Source organism: Phoca vitulina, unplaced genomic scaffold, assembly GCF_004348235.1.
Source record: "Phoca vitulina isolate PV1807 unplaced genomic scaffold, GSC_HSeal_1.0 scaffold21, whole genome shotgun sequence".
Classification (NCBI taxonomy): domain Eukaryota; kingdom Metazoa; phylum Chordata; class Mammalia; order Carnivora; family Phocidae; genus Phoca; species Phoca vitulina.
Window position 1 is genome coordinate 12,051,360 of NW_022589724.1, and position 21,915 is coordinate 12,073,274.

A 21,915-nucleotide genomic window follows, 5' to 3' on the forward strand; every position below is an offset into this window, starting at 1 on the left:
CAGAGAAAGACAAATACCATATGATTTCATTCATATGTGGAATTTAAGAAACAAAACAGATGAACATAGGGGAAGGGAAGGAAAAATAAAATAAGATAAAAACAGAGAGGGAGGCAAACCATAAGAGACTCTTAACTATAGAGAACAACCTGAGAGTTGCTGGAGGGGAAGGGAGTTGGGGGTGGGCGAAATGGGTGATGGGCATTAATGAGGGCACTTGTTGGGATGAGCACTGGGTGTTGTATGTAAGTGATGAATCACTAAATTCTACTCCTGAAACCAATACTACACCATATGTTAACTAACTGTAATTTAAATAAAATAATAATAATAATAAAAATAATAATAAAATAAAAGAGTGTAACTCTGTACTGTTGGACAAGATATGCCTGTCATCTACGACAGACATGCCCAGGAATGCTAAAAAGTAATTTGCCATGCAAATGGAATATGCCTAAAGCCAGTTCCAGAGTATCTCACAGATGTTCTCACCAAACTAAAGTTGTCTTAAAGGAACCAATTAAGAGAAGGGCTAGTTTCAGGCTTTTAGAAGCACCCATTTACAGGCAAACAACTAATGTGCCAATTAAAATCATTCATCTCTATTCACCAGACAAGGCCTCCAAAGGTATCAAATGAGCTATGATGCCTTACTCTAGTCTTAGATATTATGTGATCTTTTTTTTTTTTTTTTAAGATTTTTTTTTTTTTTTAAAGATTTTATTTATTTATTTGAGACAGAGAGAATGAGAGAGAGAGAGACAGCACATGAGAGGGGTGAGGGTCATAGGGAGAAGCAGGCTCCCTGCCAAGCAGGGAGCCCGATGCGGGACTCGATCCAGGGACTCCAGGATCATGACCTGAGCCGAAGGCAGTCGCTTAACCAACTGAGCCACCCAGGCGCCCTATGTGATCTTTTTTTTTTTTTTTAATATATTTTTTTAAGATTTTATTTATTTATCAGAGAGAGAGAGACAGAGGCAGGCAGAGGGAGAAGCAGGCTCCTTGCTCTGCAAGGAGCCTGATGTGGGACTCGATCCCAGGACCCTGCGATCATGACCTGAGCCGAAGGCAGACGCTTAACCGACTGAGCCACCCAGGCGTCCCCAGATATTATGTGATCTTTAATACAATCCATTTCTATAACCTATATTGGTCTCTTCCAACTCTTTTAGAAATATGTTTATTATATTTCCTTAGCATAAAAGATAATAATTCCAGGGGCGAAAAAGAAAATCTTATCTTAAAATGCAATTTTCTAAATACAGCAAATACACATGGGAATTCAATATATGGCAAATTCTATGTTTTTATAATCTTAGAGTGATTTGGCTACAGAAAAATGTAAAATGTCTGCATATGAAAACTAACGTAAGAAAAGCCAAAAGATAAACATAAAGCTGGAAAAAAAGTCATGATTGAAATTACAGATGAAGGTCTTATTTTCCTAATATATATTTAAATATCTTAATAACAAGACCAAGAGTCTAATTTCACATAGGTAAAGGATATGAAAAGACAGTTCACAGAAAAGAAAAGAAAATGGCCCCAAGACATAACTAAAATCATTCATAATAAAAGTACTTCGTTGAAACTGCACTGAAATATCATTTTTACCTATCAAATTATGATCAAAAAGGTAATAAATGGTACTGCTAAAGAATATAGGCATTGTTGAGGCTATTATGATAAGTGAAATAAGTCAGAGACTGTATGATTTCACTTAGATGTGGAATCTAAAAAACAAAACTCAAAGATACAGAGAACAGACTGGTGGTTATCAGAGGGGAAGGGGGCTGGAGGGTGGGCAAAACGGGTGAAGGGGGCCAACTGTATGGCAACTAAACTCCTTGTGGTCATCACTCTGTAGTGTGTACAAAGATCAAATTACTATGTGTACACCTGAAACTAATATAATGTTATATACCAATTTTTCCTCAGTTAAAAACCAAAAATAAAAACAAACAAAAAAAGAATATAGGCACTGGTAATAAGAATATATATATTTATATGGGGGAGGATAAATATATCCTCTACAGAGGGCGATTTGGCAATATAAAAATTGTAAATGCACATGGCCTTTGATGCGGCAATTCCCTTTCTAGTAATTTATCCTACAGATATATCCCAATGAGTGAAAAGATTATATCTACATCTTTAGCTATGTCCATATGTCCATTCATCTATCTAACTATCTATCTATCTATCTATCTATCTACTCTCAGTAGAAAGATATTCAAGAATATAGGAGAGGCTAACTTCAGGAAGGGCAAGGAGTAGTAGAGTGCTTTATATCTAGTTATATTCATTTGCACTTCTTGGGCTTTGAGCCCTATTATCTTTTCAAAAAAAATCTTAACAGAAATTTTCAAAAGCACCGTATTCTAAGCATGAATATGAGGTACTAAGGAAATAGAGGCTCTACTTCTGTAGGTTATTTGATTCATTTCTTTGATCCAAAGTCATTCACAAGACTGATTAAAATACTCTGGAGTGCAGCATGTATTATAAAGAGCTCAAATTCATTCTAGGTTTTGGACAGTAGATATACTTTTCCATTGACACTATAGTGCAAGAAATGTGCATACTCCTTTTGCAGTATTTTCTTCACCTTTGTGAGATTTCTCCACGGTGATGTGGGAACATACAACACCACCTCATCACTGGTCTTAAGTAGATGCAAAAGGGAGCACGCTAGATTCCACTGAATACTTTGCCACCTTGACCACTTTACATTAGTGCATCATTCAATCCCTACAAAACCATTATGGTGAAAATATTTATATCCTCATCAATCTGAGACTCAGAGAATCAAATAAGTGGCCCAAGAGAGCCAGAGGACTAGCAACCCGCTGGGCTGGGAAGCAAATCCAGATATATTTTGGTGCCTCAGTGGAGTGTGGACATCAGGTGAACAAGAATCACAAATAACTAGCTGCACTTAGCAACTACATAAACAAAAGCATGTTTTTAATCAATGCTTTTTAATGGAAATTAATGAGGGCACATCATTCCTAAAATATTGGTAAACTGATAAAAATGTATTAAATGCAGATAGAAAAAAACAGACTTAGATCTGATTCTATTAACACACACACAAAAAAAATCAAACATAAATTTAAGAATCTTCTGAGGCTCAGCTGGAATAATACTGAAAACGGTTTAAATGCTCGCACAACTAGCCTAGCTTTACCAGTGAGAAAACTCAAATCATCCCTCATCAGTTTTTTTTAATTGTGTAATGGTATATTATGATACTGGTCAAATATCTGTGGCTTATTTTATCCCAAATCTGCACATTGAAGTCTCTGTCAAAAGGATTTGGGTTTTTAAGTTTACTTGGCAGTATCTGGTTTAAAAGGAAAAAGGACTCGACGTTATAGCAGGCAACAAACCTGAGAGAAAGAGCAGGAAGGACTTAGAACATGAATTCTTTTCTGTCCCAAAGAGACGCTGTTCCAACAGGACTCAGGTCAGAGGGCTGGACACTGCTGGGGAAGGTCACATGGCTGATCTGGGCGAACTTGTTTTGTGAAGAAACAGATGATTTCTAGCTATGAGGCTGTTGTTCCTGTAACTTTTTAGCAACAGTTAAATCCATTAAATCCAGTTAAATCCATTCCAAAATGACAAGCAGAAGAAAAGAACATTCTGAATAAACTGCAGATGAATGGAGTTTTCCCTGCCTCCTTGGGAATACTATGAGCATCTTACAAAAGGGGCCATATCCTGTTTCCTCCTCTGGTTGCTACAACTGTGGTTTGTATATTGGCTGTATCACTAATGTGAATTTATAACCCAAAAACGCCAAAAAAAAAAAAAATCAGTACTCCTTCTAAATAATGCATTTTTCTTTCCCTAACTTTCAACAAGCACTGTTTTAAATCATCATTATTTTTTTCCGCACTGGAAGCAAACCTGCACGTCTTCTTCATATCCTGCTGCTAGCACAGAAGGTGAAATACTGACATAAATGAAAGGAGTTGCAAGTTCAGCATTAATACAAACCAGGCAAACACTACTGGGATATTTAAAACTCAACAGTGCCTCCTAGTGCACCTATAAAAATTAGCAGGAGCCCAAGATCCAAAATAAATCAGGCTGGAAAAAAGTAAATTAGAAGGCATTCATAAATTTATCCGTTAAAATAATACAGGAATTAGTCTTTGGGACGAACCTATTTACTTTAACAAGATACGAAAATCCCTTTCAACTAAAAATAGGGCATTAGGAAAGATCCAGATTCCGGTGGAAGGAAATGGCACTAGAGCATGTGGAAAGAGATAATGCAAAATATAAATACGCATTTTGAAAGAAAGAAGGGGAAGGAGAAGGAAGAGGAGGTGGAAACAGACTCTTACTGTCCCCAGAGCATATCGACTAGAAGGAATATCAAGAACTTGGATAATGATAGGGGCGCCTGAGTGACTCAGATGGTTAAGCGTCTGCCTTCGGCTCAGGTCATGATCCTAGGGTCCTGGGATCGAGTCCCGCATCGGGCTCCCCGCCTAGCACTCATAATTACACGCCCGCTGCTTCTCCCTCTGCCTCTGCCTCTCTCTCTCTCTCTCTCTCTGACTCTAATGAATAAATAAATAAAACATTTTAAAAAAATAAAAAAAAAAAAGAACTTGGATAATGATAATATGGCATTTTGCTCTGAGCCAATACGCAGCTTTGTTAATTTCCGCATAGGAGAACTCCTATTATCAATGTTCTTCTTGCCCACCTGCTAGCATAGGTAACCTCCGGGCACCAGAGCTCTTCACACTTCTATGCAATTACTAGTGCTTTTTTCCCACCACTGCCCCTGAAGTTGGAAGTTAATTTTTTCTGTTTAAATGATCATAGCTTTTTCCAGAAGTTTCTGACATCTGAGGGTCATCTGGGAATCATGAAAAGAAATAATGCCATGAAACCCAACAAGAAGGTACTCGGATGAGCGAGAGGCACTTGGCTAACAACCCTAGAATGCCATGCTCAAAAGAATTTCCCCTTGCTGGACCCAACTGACGTCCCCAGATCCATCCAACATTTCTACTCTAATATCTTCATTCTCTCCTTGTTTCACCAAAAATGTATGTAGAGTTCTTATCCCCTCTTTGTTTGAATTCTATGGTACTCAACACTCCCTTCACTATTTTGAAGAAATCTCCCTAGGCTGGTAGTTTATCTCAATGTCCTCAAAAATGTTATGCAAATGAAGCTTCCTCATGACCACTATATAGAAAAGCATCAACAGAACCTAAATTGCTTGAGAAGAGAAATCTAAGCCTGATAGAATAAGGAAAGCGCTCATAATTACACGCCCGCTGTAAATTAATATCAGAACCCCAGTGTATATACAGGATAGGTTCATTGTATACAGTTCTCCTTAAGTTGACTAGTGAAGAGATTATATACACTTCTTTTCCCATTTTGGCATTTTCAAAAGGTTCAAAGTAAAGCCTCCCTCCATGTAATGATTTGGAAATATATTTTGATGAAGCCAGTCACACTTAACTATTCTGTTCGACATTCCATTTTCCAAAATGCAGGGGGAAGCAAGTGAGCAGGCCCATCTGTCCTAATAGAATTAATTCTTACTTTTGTGTATATTCTCTATATTGTAAAACCACAAGGCACAATAGTGAAAGAAACTGTACAGTTTTCAGACCAACACAAAATTCTCATGAAAAGAGTCTGCATGGGGGCGCCTGGGTGGCTCAGTCGTTAAGCATCCCCCTTCAGCTCAGGTCATGATCCCAGGGTCCTGGGATCGAGCCCTGCATCAGGCTCCCTGCTTAGTGGGGAGTCTGCTTTTCCCTCTCTGCTCTCCCCCCCCAAATAAATAAATAAAATATTTAAAAGGAAAAAAAAGCTGCTGCATTTTCATAACTGTCTTTAGTAAAAGCAACATCACTGAGAAGTCTTTCTTCTTGTTCCACTGAAGGGATGTGTGGCAATTCTAAAGAGAGAGGGCAAAGCTGATGAAGAACAGCAAATGTCATCCAAACTGCATCCAAACAATATGGCAAGACAGAGTAACAGAACAGTAGGATAAAATTTGCTGCTTGACCAATAGACAAAATGTAATTATTGAAAAAAGGAAAAGCACTGTTCAATCAGACACACACCAAACAATATTAAAATTATAACATACCCTCATAATGGAATACCATGCAGCAACTGAAAATGATAGAGGTCTACATTTATTCAATTGTGGCAAAGTGATGATACATGAAAAAACAAAAAATACTTACATTTGAAATATTTATGTATTATTTATATATATCCTGTTGCTGAGGGAATGCTCTCAAATTGATAAATTCTCCTTTCCTCTACCTTAAATCCTGTTCCTCTCCCCTTGATCAGGGACCCTCAAAACTCAACCCCATGTTTCTCGCAGCTTTTGCCAGAACATGCTAGCTAAATACTACAGCTCCTTTGAGGTCGTGTTGCTTTCCTGTCTCTCAGATCCAATACATCCCCTGTGGGTAATATTATAACTCAACCTCAGTTATTGGCTTTGGGTCAGGAAGGGAGTTGGGGGTACATCCTGATGGGGGTAAGGGAGAGTCATCCTTGCATCATCTTTAAGCAAGGAAGGAATTCTAGCCTTTATAAGTAAAGTGGGTCACTTCTGCAGGCTCAAAGACTCAAGAAAAATCCAATGATTCAAGATTTTTAGGAGGCATCAGTATCACTGTCCCCATCCATCCATCCAAGATGTCAGTCAGGGTCCCATTCTTTCCCAAACTTGGTATTGCACACCTGCCTTGGTTTAGAATTCGGCTATTCACAATTAACCTCTGACCCTGGTCCATTGTTTTCTCTGCCTTCCAGCTATAGGCTATGAAAACATTTGCATATGATACCAAATAGGCCCTCTGGCTTTCACATTTAGCTTGTAATTTCTAATTATTCTTTTTTAACTTTTCATTATCTTTTTCCAAGTGTCAATTGAGTTTAGCAATAAACATTCCATTTTATTATCTTTATAGTTGCTTTTCCTCTCATTTTTATCACCTGCTTCACACTTTGTACCTGCTAATGCATTACCTTCCACTGATCCACTGTCCCAATTACCCAACAATGGGTGTCTTCACAATTATACTGCCTATATTTTCAGGGGCTCACCTACCACCAGTAATAGTCCTCTTTGCCAGTCAGATAATGCATGATTCTGCTCCAAGATCTTATCCCAGCCTGTGTTTTTTGTTTTGGTCTGGTTTGGGGTTTTGTTGGACCAACCCACACCAACTCTCCTGGATGGGTTATCTCTGAGATAGCGATTAGCATGTAAAAAAGTTTAATTGGGAGTGCTCTGAGAATCAACACCTGGGGAAGAGAAGGGAGGGTGAGGGGGCAAGATTAGGTAGAAGCTGAGCTGATTCTCTGAGGAGTTCCAAAAGCTGGGTTACCCTTGCGAACCATCCATCCCAAAGGACTGGACTTTGATACCCTCATACTGAACAGTCATTGGATGGGACCACCTGGGAAGAGGCCATGGTCTTGGCAAGGCAGCTGTCTTCAGTCAAGGCAATCCCTGATGGCGTCTGAGAGTTGAGAACTGTCTGCTGGCAGCATCCCCACAGCTGAGAGTCCCTCGTTCCTGAGGGGGACTCTGATCAGCACCTCATAGCACCACCTGCCAGAACTCCGATCCATGCAGCCCCCTGGATGTCCTTGTCTCAATAAGTATACATTTTTTAGTTAAAAATAATGACTATCAAATATCAAATTACAAGAATCTCAAATATCAACATAGGAGATGACAGGGAGGAAAAAAGGAGGGACTGTACACATTTTTTAAAAGTTCATCTTGTTAAAGGGAAGAACATCCTGGTAGACAAAGGATCATTATTCTAACTGTTCCCTCTTTCCTTAGTAATAGGATCATACATCCACACTCTTTGTCATGTAATTTTGCAATGCCCTCATATTGTCTTGGAGTATATTTCTTTAACTTTCACTAAGTGCTAGGACATGTGACTTGTTAGCAGCTATGAATCAACCAGAGATGTAAAATGGGCTTTCACAGTTAAGCTTACCCTCTTGTGCCTACACTATCATTATTAGAACCTCCCCAAACCTGTGGTTCCAAGAAGAGGATGAGGGACACATGGAGCACAGCCACCCCACTCTACAGTCTGAAGCAAAGCTATTCCAACCAAGCCACAGAGCTACACTGAGGAGCAGAGCTATGTTGCCAGGTCCAGCCTATATCAACTGAACCTCAGGCACTGCACAGATGCATGAATGGTGAAAAAGATTGCCGTTATTTGGGTTTATTTGGGGGATATCTTATTACAAAACATCATAACAGCATTAGCTAACTTATACAGATATAGATATTAATTGATGGACATTGTTAGAAAATATAAACTTAAATATGTGTATGGCATTATTTCTTCTAATATATCAGCAGAAGAAAATAAAGAAATAATCAATTCAATAAACAATAGAGTGGGGATGGGGAGAGAAGTTAAAAAAAAAAAAGAATAGCAAGAATGAGGAAATAAATAAGGGGGACAAACAGCCTAACTATAAAATAACAATAAATATGAATAAGTAGAATTCATTTTAGAAGACAGACTCACAGATTGAGGGTGTTAAAATTAAACTCTATACTATTTAAGGGACAGGCTTAAAATAACAAGGTAATGTTGAAATAAAGGGATGAGGAAAGGTATATCAAGAAAATGCTTAGAGGAAAACCAACTGTAACAATATTAATATTAAACTGAATACAAGATGAAAATTATTAGAGGGACCAGAGGGATTATTACATATTAATAACTGTGCAAGCACATTTCAATACATCAAAAAGACACAACAGTATGATTTTTTATAGATTTAACTAAACAGCTTTGAAATATATAAAGCGAAATCTAATATAAAAACCTTCTGCACAGCAAAGGAAACCATCAACAAAATGAAAAGGTAACCTATGGAAAGAGAGAAAACATCTGCAAATTATATATCTGTTAAGAGGTTAATTTCCAAAATATATAAAGAACTCATACAACTCAATAGCAAAGGCAAATAAACAAACTAATTTAAAAATGGGCAGAAAATCTGAATAGACATTTTTCCAAAGAAGACATACAGATAACCAACAGGTACATGAAAAGGTGCTCAACATCACTAATGATAAGGGAAATGTAATTCAAAACCAGAATGGGATATCACCTCATATCTACTAAGATGGCCATCATCAAAAAAACAAGACATAAGTGCTGGAGAGAATGTGTAGAAAATGGAACCCTGTGGAATGTTGGTGGGAATGTAAATTGGTGCAGCTACTATGGAAAACAATATAGAGGTTCCTCAAAAATATAAAAATAGAACTACCATATGATCCAGCAATTCCACTTCTGTGAATATATCCAAAGGAAACTAAAACCCTATGTCCCACGTTCACAGCAGTATTATTTATTTACAATAGACAAGATGTTGAAACAACCGAAGTGTCCATCAACAGATAAATGGATAAAGAAGTTGTGGTATATAAGAATCATTCAAAAAATAAAAATTGCTTTTGGAAATTAAAAGCATGGTCAAAACCGGAAAAACTAGACAGAAAAGTTGGAAGATTAAGAAAAACTCCCAGGGGATAAAGCAAAAACACAAAGAGAGACAAGAGATTAGAAAATTAGAGTACCAATCCAGAAATTTCAACATAATGCTAAAAGTTCCAGAAAAAACCAGAGAAAATAAAGAGAAGGAAATCATCAAAGTATATATATTTTTAATGTCCCAGAACGTAAGTTTTCAGATTGAAAGGTTCCAAGCAGTACCCCAACTACAGGTGAAAAAAAATCTATCCAAAGCCACATCATTAAGAAATTTCAAGGGGCACCTGGGTGGCTCAGTCATTAAGTGTCTGCCTTCGGCTCAGGTCATAATCCCAGGGTCCTGGGATCGAGCCCCGCATCAGGCTCCCTGCTCTGCGGGAAGCCTGCTTCTCCCTCTCCCACTCCCCCTGCTTGTGTTCCCTCTCTCACTGTCTCTCTCTCTCTGTCAAATAAATAAAATCTTTAAAAATAAATAAATAAATAAGAAATGTCAAAATATTTAGAATTCTATAACCAACCAAACCATCAACAGAAGATATGTTCATTCAAAGTTTCAAAAAAATTACCACTCGTGCACCCTTTTCTGGGAAGCTACTGAAGGATGGTCAACAACACAACGCAGTTTTGGAGAAGGAAGGAGGAAGACATCAAATCAGGAACTGGGAAACACAAGTGAAGTCAGAGGCAAAAGCAGTCCCCAAGGTAATGATAGAGACCTCAAGATCATAGTTCTATACCAAGTCCAGACAGTGGCCATTAAAGACTATAGTAAGTTAGAGGTCTCTGGAGTAGACCCTGAGGAGAGATTTCTTCAAAAGATGAAATTAATATAATAATCAATGTGTGTGACTATATCAAGAGAAGATATACACTCTCTGGCTGGTGTTTGGGTTTGAGTTAATAAAAAGAACATTAAAAACTAAACACTAAACAGACAAGTATCAACACAAATTGTTGTGCAAGAAAGGAAATCCTAGGGGCGCTGGGTGGCTCAGTCAGTTAAGCATCCGCCTTCAGCTCACGTCGTGATCCCAGGGTCCTGGGATCAAGCCTCATATCAGGCACCCTGCTCAGTGGGAGCCTGCTTCTCCCTCTCCAGCTCCCCCTGCTTGTTCTCTCTCTCTCTCTCTCTCCCTCTGTCAAATAAATAAAAAGTCTTTTAAAAAAAAGGAAATCCTAATAAATTATAGTAAGCACCCAAAAAATTAGAAGAAAATATAGGATATTCTATAGGAGCTTAAAAGAATATGGTAGACCCATATGTACTACCATGATGATATTTCCAAGACACATTATTAGTTTTTAAAAGCAAATTACAAACAGTATAACATATGCATAACACCATATACACAGTTTTACTAAATATTTCTATACCACTTCCATACCATATGCCAATAGCAAAATGTGGTCTGTGGACCAGCAACATCAGCATCATTTAAGATCTAATTAGAAAAACATATTCTCATTTCCCACCCAAACCTACTGAACCAGAATTTCTAGGGTAGGGCTGAGGAATCGAGCCACTTGCTCACCACTTGCTTTTCAGGTAATTCTTAAGCACAGTAAAGTTTGAGAACTACTAGAGTATTGTGTAAGAAAGGTCTGATTAGAGGAATTAACTCTGGGGGTGGGACTGGGATAGAATGTGGATATAGTAAAAGGAGAAGTTTGCTAAAGCATTTTGCTTTAATGGTTTTTGCAAGAATATATTTATTCATAGACTATGAACTTAAAAATACAATAGAAGATAAAATAATTTTTCAAGGAAAATGTACTCGGGAAAGATGTGCTTAAAATATAACATAGCCCCTGTTTATCAATGTCTCTCTTAAATTGGAATGCTGTTCCCCAGATGTAAATGCCATCATGCTAACTTTTGCCTGTGGCTGAAAGACAGCAAATGCTAGAAAGGAAATTAAAAAGAATTTTGATGAGCTCCTAAAATTCTTCTCCTTGAAGCACAGCTGGTAGGCAACGCGAGAGTGGAAGGAGCCTCCCAGATCTGCTCAGAATAATTAGAGTAGGCGGTACATTTCCTCTCAAACTAACAGACATTGCAGGCGTAGCTCTGACCCATATGGAGCAGAATGCGACCAGTCTTCATCTGTTCTGGGCACGATGCTACTATTCCCGCAATGTCAGGGAAACTGTCTTCCTTGAGATGGGCCATCAGGAGACACAGGAAGGAAGCAGAGGGACAGAGAGGAGGAGGTGTGCTCGCACTACCCTGTGGGCTGTGAAGCTGGAGTCAGGGCCTAGCCGAGAAGGATGTAGGCGGTCCCTGGAAGCTGGAAAGGGCGAGATACTTGATTCTCCCTAGCCTCCAGGAAGAACCAGCCCTGCTGACAGCCTGATTCTAGCCTCATGAAACTGACGTCGGACTTCTGACTCCCAGAGTTTTGCTCTCCTGCATCTCTGGTGAGAACCAGACAGCAAAAATGATAGAATGCCTCAAGCAGACAAATGGCACACCTCCATTCGTGCAAGAACGCACAATCCTGTGTCAAGATGACTACACCTTCCCAGCTTGGTCCGAGTTTACACGCTGCACTGGAAATTGTGAAACCCCCCCAAGTCTATGGCGACAGCTCACAGGGAAAAGCAGGAAGAAGGAGAAATGCTAGTACCCTCTTGTGGAAACGGAACTGTGCCCTCGTGGTATATTTATTTCTCAACCTCATAGAAAATGATCAGAGTGCATTCTTCCAGAAGGCAGAAGGGAGTCTCAAGGAGGATTTCGGGTACAAGGAGACTGCGAAGAATGTGGAAAAGGCATGCGCTTTGAAGGAGTAGCCTGCTCTGATGAAATGGACGACCTGTTGGCCCCTCCCACTGCTGCCGCTCTAGTGGGAGATGGATGAGGAGCACCGGATGGGAATGTACACGTGCAGCCCAGGAGGTGTATCCCAGATCTGGAGGTAGTAGCTTTGTTCTTTAATAATTGTTTTAGTTGTCCTTTGTCAGTAACACACTGCCTTTCATAAAATATAGGCATTTGGAATGCACGTACCCATAACCCACTGACTATCTGGTATGTGATTACTTCAGATCCTTGACTCACCTCACTCTACACTTCACCACTGGCCACTTGCTTCACTGTGGATGAGCACCGTTGCCCTACTTCACTGAAAAAGCCATGTCTAATACAAAATATATTTTGTGTTGTTTTTTTGTGCTCTGATCATTCATACAGAAAGCATCCGGCCTTGAATTTCTTCTAAGTTAGCTGACAAAATACCAATGAAAAAGCTGATTTAAAATGTTTCACAATATAATATATAAGTATACCCAACTGAGTAGAATAAAACTGTAGGGGGAAAAAAAGTAGGCAATTTTGGAGAGTTTTATGAGCTATTAATCAGGGAGAAGACTGACTTTTTTGAACTTTGGGAGAATTTGAAAGGTATGGGTGAATGGAGAAAAGAATGAGGATTAGATACAGTTAGGGTAAATGTTGATGGGGGAGGCTGAGACTAATGATTACAATGGAACTTATGAATTTCATAATCTAGTTGGTGGCTTTCTGTTTTTTTAAGACTAAAAAGGTTAAGAATTTTACAGAGGGTATGAAAGACAATTCATATTTGACTTGCTAACTCTGGTGAAAAAAAAGATTTTGGTCTCTGCCATCAGTCTTATGTTCTAATAAGTTCTCTTAATATTAGAAATGGTAAATTGAATTCAGTTCTAATGAAGTCAGGTAAATGACAGTTTGTCTTCATTGCCAATGGATTAGCTATTCTTCACATTATACAATGCAACTTAAGGTTTAATAACTTTTTAATTGGTGAAATCATGGCTCTGCTTTCTGGGTTATTCTATAAAATTGTTTTCAGTGATTTGACTTGGAGAAACATTAAACATATCACAAACAAGTAGTGGACCCACTTTATGGAAGCCAACGGTAGTTGACTCTAATTTTGTTTTTCCTTTTTTTTTTCATATATTTTGGTTTATTTTCTAAAAATTGCTTTTCCTTCTTCCTATTGAAATATGATTGACTTACAATGTTGTATAAATTGAAGGTGTACAACATGTTAATTTGATAGATTTTTATATGGTAGTGATGGCCACTGTAGTGAGAATTAACACCTCTATCATCTTACATACTGTGGTTCAAATAATTAAGTTCTAGTCTCTTAGCAAGTTTGATTATAATGCAATATTGATGTGTATATTCACTATACTGTGCACGAAATCTCTAGGACTTACTTATTATTCAAAAAAGAGGAAAAACATACAGGGAATGTTAAGTTTTTTAAAAGTATGGAAAGTTGTATTGGTTAATCTGGAGGCCCATTTGAGGTAAAGAAACAGAAGTTAAGAAAAGAGTTACACTGGGAAGGTAGTTCTTTGCTCAAGGGGCAGTAAGATGCATACACACCTCTCCACTTCTCTTATTCCATATTCTCCACCACGCCTCTGAGATTTTCCCATGGCCCTTTGGAAGAAACAGCTACTTGACTTAACTCTTCAAATAGTGCAAGAGCATGCCTTTGTTGACAAAACTTACTTAATCAAGACAGTCATAATGATTTTCTTTCTCGGTAGCACCTCACTTCTTCATTATGACACTATTCCCACTACACAGGTACGAGTCATAGACTAGTTCTCACTGCCCTGGAGGGAACTGCGTTTAACCGAGATTCATTACAGTTTAGAACCCAAGGGGTGCTCGTGCCCTGGTAGTGCACACGGGTTAAATAAGACACTCTGGGACTCAGCCCCGTGGGTAGGCAGTAGGTTAGGAACAAACTTGGGAAAATCCAACTGAGACATTAGTTAAGAGAACTTTTCTTCTCAGAAAGTTTCTCCTAAGGGAAATTTGAAGTGCCTTCGAAGTGAAATCATCTCTACTGATGAGCAACAATGGAATATTGAGGGGTGGAGGTGGTTCAAAGTGCTCATAAAAGGGTCTAAAGACAATATTACTCTCAAGCTTAAGAAATGTACTCAGTTGCAAATGCCATGAAGTCTCATACTCTGTAGGATGCCATAATGATGGCTACAGGTCATATATGTTTGTCCAAACCCACAGAATATACTACACCATGAGTAAAACCATACTGCAAACCATGGATTTTGAGTGATTGTGATGTGCCAATGTAGGTTCATCAATTGGATAACAAATGTACCCCTCCGCTGTGGGGTACTGATGATGGTGGAGGCTGTGGGGACGGGAGCAAGGAGTGTATAGGAAATCTCTGTACTTTCCCTTTAATTCTGCTGTGAACCTAAAACTATTCTAAAGAAAAATAAGGCCTAATGAAAAAAGGAATTTTAAGAGAGCCAAGGTACCATGTTAAAGAACTTACCATTTAATCAACGACATAATAGAGACTATAAAGTAAAATAAAATAGGCAAAACACTTGAATAAACATTTCTGTAGACACACAAATGTCCAAAAAGTATATGAAAAGATGCTCAGCATCATTAATCACTAGAGAAATGCAAGTCAAAACCATTATGAGATATTACTTTATACCTATTAGAATGGTTAATGTATAAAAAAAGAAAAGAAAAAAAATTACAAGTGTTGACGAAGATGTGGGCAAATTGGAAGCCTTGTGCACTGTTGGTGGGAATGTAATATAGTGCAGCCAATATGGAAAATAGTATGGAAGTTCCTCAAAAAATTAAAAATAGAATTATCATATGATCCAGCAATCTCACTTGTGGTTACATATCCAAAAGAATCGAAAGCAGGATCTCAAAGACATATCTGCACACCCATGTTCACTGCAGCATTATTCACAATAGCCAAGAGGTGGAAGCAACCCAAATGTCCAGCTATGGATGAGTGGATAAAGAAAATGTGTTATTCACATACATGGCAAAGAAGATCAAGGTTGCAGATGGAATTAAGTTTGCTAATCAGCTGACCTTACAAGAGAGAGGTTATCTGCCTTGGCCCAAATATAATCACAAGGGTCCTTAAAAGTGGAAGGAGACAGAAGAGAGTTAGAGAAAGATGTGATGAGCGAAGCAGGGTCAGGGTGATGCAATGTGAGACTTGACTCATCTGCTGGCTTTGGAGATGGAGGAAGGGGCCACGTTTGAGTCCCCTCAGGCTGCCATGACAGAATACCATAGACTGACCAGGAATTTACTTTCTTACAGTTCTGGAAGCTGAAGTCTCTGCTTCAGGTACCAAACAGTGAGAGGCTAGAGAGAGAAGAGAAGCAATAAGGACTCCTGCTGTGCTCTTGGGACCACAGTCCCTCAGGTCAGGAAGAAGGGTTCTGTCCAAAGGATTTCAGGTGCCTGCCCCGCCACCATTGCTGGTGGCATCACTGTCCCCACAGTACTGCCTGGGGATCTGGGCAGGAGATAATAGGAAAACATCAGGGAATGTACTTCACTCTTTCTGATACAAAGGAACCCCATTTCTCTTTCCAGACTAAAAAAGAAAAGGGAACGTCTCCTGGAGATCTTTCTTTCTGACTGAACCCAGTGTGTGGGTTTGGGTTTCAGCCTTCCCTTCAATCAAAGCCAACAGATACTGGGGGAGGGAGAGGAGGAGAGACAGAAATTCACCCTGAGTTTAGTGGTAGCTTGCAAGGTAGTTTCCTTCCCGGGTCAGCTTCCTATCTTATTTTTCAGAGTCCTCAGATAGATGCTCCACACATTCTGTCTAGAGGATTTATTTATTTATTAATTCATTCATTTTCTTTTAATTCCGGTATAGTTAACAGTGTAATATTAGTTTCGGGTGTACAATATAGTGATTCAACACTTCCATACATACAAGGATACATACAAGGACCAGTGCTTATCGTGACAAGTGCCCTCCTTAATCCCCATCACCTATTTCACTCAACCCCCCAGTTAAGAATCTGTTTCTTGATTTCTCTCTCTCTCTCTCTCACTCTCTCTTTTTCCTTTGCTTGTATGTTTTGTTTCTTAAATTTCACCTGAGTGAAATCATATCGTATTTGTCTTTCTCTGACTTATCTCACTTAGCATAATACCCTCTAGCTCCACCCATGTCATTGCAAATGGCAAGAATTCATTCTTTTTATGGCTGAGTAATATTCCATTATATATATATATAAAAATAATGGAATATTATGTATATGTATATGTATATGTATATACATACACACACACACACACACACACCACATTCCATTATATATATATATATAATGGAATATTATGTATACGTATATGTATAATGTATATATATATACATATATATATGTGTGTATATATATATATACACACACACCACATCTTCTTTAAGCATTCATCAGCCCAGGACACTTGGGCTGCTTAGAGTTTTTAATTGCATTCTGTGGGAGAAACGGGATGGCACGTGCTTACTTCATGTTGATCAAAACTGGAATCTGTATCCTGGTTTTTGCCCTCTTCCTAAATAGAGTGTGCTCCCTTTCAATGCCCCTTTGTTGGCATTTCCTATTTGATGGGCTTTAAATATTAGTGTTTCTCTAGTTTCATCTCAAGCAATTTTCTCACTCTAAACTCTCTCCCTAAGTTCATGTTAACCATGTTCATCACATAATTATGTATGTGCAAATATGTCACAAATTTCCATCTCCAGGCTGATCTTTCTCATTAATTAAAACCTGCATATCCTGGGGCGCCTGGGTGGCTCAGTTGGTTAAGCGTCTGCCTTCAGCTCAGGTTATGATCCCAGGGTCCTGGGATCGAGCCCCACATCGGGCTCCTTGCTCAACAGGGAGTCTACTTCTCCCCTGCCTGTCGTTCCCCCTGCTTGTGCTTGCTCTCTGGCTCTCTCCGTGTCAAATAAATAAATAAGAACCTAAAAAAACAAAACAAAACAAAAACCCTGCATATCCAACTGATCCTTGATATAAAACACAACTCATTATTAACCCTTCAACTCCACCATCAGCCTTTTTTGACACTCAGAAGTCACCACTGACATCCTCAGGAATGATCGAGTACCGCACTGAGTTACCATCAAAAGTTTATTACATGCATATTTTTATTCAACAGATGCTCACTGAGCACTTGGTCCTTCACAAAAAGTCTGCACTAAATGTCCTCTCTGTGCCGGACCTTGTGCTAACGCCTAGGTATATGATGGTTAATGAAACTGATAAGAGCCCTTGCCTCCCTGAGCCTGCACACCAGCGCAACTGGTATGAAACAGGCCAACCCACAAATTATTATCAAGTTACAAATTATGATAAGTGTTCCTAATAAAAGCAGCAGCAAGACAGAGCATAACACTTCCATGAAACTAGAAGGGGTTGCATGTACCTAGAGCAAAGGATGCAAATGGTGGGTAACCAGATTAAGAAAGTCCTTGAATGTCATTTTAAAGACTTCAAGTTTTCAAGCCACTGAGGGATTTAAGCAGGGAAGTAACATGATCAGATTTTTCTACAGCATGGATCTGGGTTATGTAATCAATCGTTCAGCAATTGGCTCTCTGTCAGATGTCGTTTTCCCTTCTCTGTCAAATATATCCCTCTTTTTAACAATACCTGAAAAGGATCCCTTACCCAGACTCTAAAAGTTATGACTGCAATTAGTAATGGTGGAGATGGAATCTAATCCAAATGAAGGAATGCACCATTTACCAATACTTAACTTTAGTATTACCTATAATATATAAAACACATTTATATTTATATTCACTTGTTTTCCATAGCAACTTTATGTACCATGTGGCTATAACTACTTTAACCCCTAATCTCTTAGGTACCAACTGCTACAGAGAGATCTGCCCGGGTCCCATCATGAGTCCTTTTCTGACATCTGGGTCATTTCTAATCTGTTTCAGTGTCCCATTTTGATCCATATTCCATTCTGAAACTCGTTTCCATGCAAATTCGCTCAGTTCCTTGTGTCAAAGTTGATGACTAATTACAGAGGCTGCTCAGTTGCTGTGTCTTTAAGTTCTCATAGTTCACTTTTCAGAGTAAAGATCTCAGATATGTCTATAACTCTGGTTATTCCTGTTTATATTCTGTAGCACAGATATTACCGCGAATTCTGGGAGGCAGGTAATTCGTTCTACTCGAACATAAAAGCCAGCTCTATTGTAATAAAAGCCTCCTACAGAATGCCACTTGACAATGACTCTGAGATTACCAGGAAATGCATGTGGTATCTGGTTGTGAAAGTTGAGGTATCCAAACAGAAAAAACAATTACTTCTGGGATGAAAGCTTCGTGGTCAGCTCCCCTCTACTGCCCCAAAGCCAGCTACTCGGGGCTTGCTTCCATCCTCCACAATCAAACATCTCTTGGCAGTAATACCTGGCATCGAATTTGTCCCCTTGCTGCATCACCAGAATTTTTTTTTTAGAGAGGGGGGCAGGGAGAGAGGGAGAGAAAGAACCTTAAGCAGGCTCCACGCCCAGTGCAGAACCCAATGCGGGGCTCAATCCTACAACCCTGAGAAATCTTAGCTGAAATCAAGAGTCAGACGCTTAACCCACTGAGCCACCCAGGCGCCCCAGCATCACCAGCATTTTGCTGAGTGATAATTTAAAAAGTGTCTCTTTATGTGGGTTACACATCCCTGAACATGTAACGGAAGCCTTAGATCTAAGGGGATGGCCTACGAGTGAAAGCATCCAGAACTCAATATCCAATACTAAAACTCTTTAGGTCTTTCATACGTTGAAATTTGTCCAGTGGGTTAACCTTCCTCCACTCAAAACCCTCTCCCCTTCCCTACCCTGGCCATGGTAGTAGACAAATGAGAGGGCACACACAGAGGAATAAACAATGGAAGGAAAAACAAAAGTAAAAGGCAACACGGGAGAAATGAGAACGAATCCTACTTTTATTTTGGAATGGTAGATTTTTTGCCGGAAACAATGTCTCCCAAAGTATGGTAATCTCAAAATCTATACCAGAATTTCTCAGGGATCTATTTTTTTTTAACATTTTATTTATTTGACAGAGAGAGAGACAGCGAGAGAGGGAACACAAGCAGGGGGACTGGGAGAGGGAGAAGCAGGCTTCCCGCTGAGCAGGGAACCCGATGCGGGGCTTGATCCCAGAACCCTGGGACCATGACCTGGGCCGAAGGCAGACGCTTAACGACTGAGCCGCCCAGGCGCCCCATCAGGGATCTATTTTTAAATGCAGGCTATCAGGACCCCACCCCAGAGCTACTGAATCAGAATATCTGGGAGCAGAGAGGCCTAGAGTCCGCGTTTTTAACAAGCGAAATTTTTATACAAATAAAAGTTTTACAACAGCTAATACAAACATGGTCTCTGCAATCGTTGCCTATTTATATAAAGCAAGAAACCTCACTGCCCTACGGGGCTCCTGCATCATCTTCACAGGCGGTCCTTACTTCTCACGGGGATTAGGGTAAAGCTGGTAAATGTATTAGTTTACCCAATGGCTGCTGTGAACCTGAACGGGACGCTCTCACAGGTTTCCTGGCCCTTGTGAAGTCAGTCACCCAATAAGGAGAAAAGGCTGACACAGTCACACACAAAGCCTTCGTGCGGGGCCGAGAAACAGGTACAATTTACACAAGTGTCTATGCGCTGAGAAAAGCAGAGGCGGCAGGTGAGCAAATCACACAGGTACTGGAGGCTTTAGCCAGAAAGTCAGGAGCTTTCACCAGGAGCTCTGAATGAGGAAGGGCAGTGACGGTTCCACCACAGCAGTGGAAGAACACGCTCCAAGACAAGAGGAGAAATGTCGCAGTTCAAGCTCTGCAACTGGGTGATGTTGAGCGAGTCTTTTAATTTTTCTCTAATCTTCTCATTTGCATAATCAAGGCCAATCTCTATTATTTGTTTCTTTGTATCTTTATGCGCCCACCTCATTCTAGAAAGGCTCTAAGGCAGAGCACACTCACCAATTTCTTCTGGCGCCAACACTCACGGGCTGAATTCATCCAGGTTTGCTGCAGGGGCAACTGTGTGGGAATGCTACAGAGCCAGACTTCTCCAACCGGGAAACACAGCAGACAGAAAATACTACCAAATGCCAACTGCAACCTCCTACTGTCCACGGGCAATCACTTCGGTGTACACATAAGTCACAACTGTAAAACTACAGGGCGAGGGGTGAAATCAGCGTTCTAAGGGTGAGCAGAATTTCTGTGGTGAATCCTGCCAGGAGCGCACCCCTGAGTCAGAGACGTTCATGTGCTTGATACAACGGTATCTGGCCCAGTACTTTTTTCATGGCACCTTTGACTTCTTTGTTTCTTAAGCTGTAAATGATGGGGTTCAACATAGGGGTCAGCACTCCATAGAGCAGTGAGATGATCTTATCGACTTCTTGTGAGCTCGATGAAGGAGGCTTGAGGTACGTAGAGAGGGCAGCCCCGTAATACAAGATCACCACAGTCAAGTGGGCACCACAGGTAGAAAAAGCTTTGCTTCTTCCCTCTGCCGAGCTGATTCTCAGAATGGTGGAAAGGATGAAGACGTAAGAGATGCAAATTAAGAGCATGGGGATGGGCAGGAGAAGCACGCTGACCACCAGCATGATCACGTCCATGAGCAGTGAGTCTGTGCATGCTAACTGCAGCACGGCCAGGATTTCGCACGTGAAGTGATCAATGAGATTCCCACAGAGGGGTACCCGCAGGGCGAAACTGGTTTCCAGCAGGGCGCTCAGACAACCCGCCACCCAAGAGGCAGTAGCCATGTGCACGCAGACCTGCCTGTTCAGGAGGATGGGGTACCTCAGGGGGTTGCAGATGGCCACGTAACGGTCGTACGCCATCACGGCCAGGAGCACACACTCCGTGGAGCCCATGGAAAGGGACAGATACATCTGCACAGCACACCCAGAAAAGGTAATGGTTTTCTGGGATGACAGCAAGTTCACCAGCAAAGTGGGAACAGAAGCAGATGTGTAACAAATATCCACGAGAGAGAGATTTCCAAGGAACAAGTACATGGAGGCTTGGAGGCGTGAGTCTAGGATAATGACCAAGATCAGAGAGCTGTTGCCCAAGAGGGTTATCAGGTACATCACAAGGCTGAAGACGAAGAGAACAATCTCTAACGTTGGGTATCTAGAAAAACCCTCCAGGAAAAAAAAGCTCCAAATGGTGAGGTTTCCTCCTTGCATTTCCTTTTTTGCACCTGCAGTTATTCTAATAGTGTTCTCTTCATTTCATCTGAGGACATAAAGAGGTGGATCAAGCAGCATGTTCATTTAGTTAGGAAAACACTTTCGAACTTATTTTCACTACTATAAATACAATTTTACCACAAGAAATCACAGGACTTACCTATTGATCTAAAAGGGGAGAAAACAGGTTTGATCTACATAAAAAATTGATACTTCCACAGCAAAATTTAGAAGAGAGTGCATTTGAAAACAAGAATAAACACATTTAATACCTGAATCTCAGCCTGTTTTCCTATGC

General features: G+C 40.0%; 1 protein-coding gene across 1 annotated transcript; it reads right to left on the reverse strand.

The window, feature by feature from the left end:
• Nucleotides 1-20,075: 20,075 nt before the first annotated feature.
• On the reverse strand, nucleotides 20,076-21,684 carry LOC116641185 (olfactory receptor 2K2). The gene has a single exon (XM_032418752.1). It carries the CDS (start codon nucleotides 21,612-21,614, stop codon nucleotides 20,664-20,666), a length of 951 nt encoding a protein of 316 aa, XP_032274643.1. The 5' UTR covers nucleotides 21,615-21,684; the 3' UTR covers nucleotides 20,076-20,663.
• Between the last annotated feature and the right edge of the window lie 231 nt (nucleotides 21,685-21,915).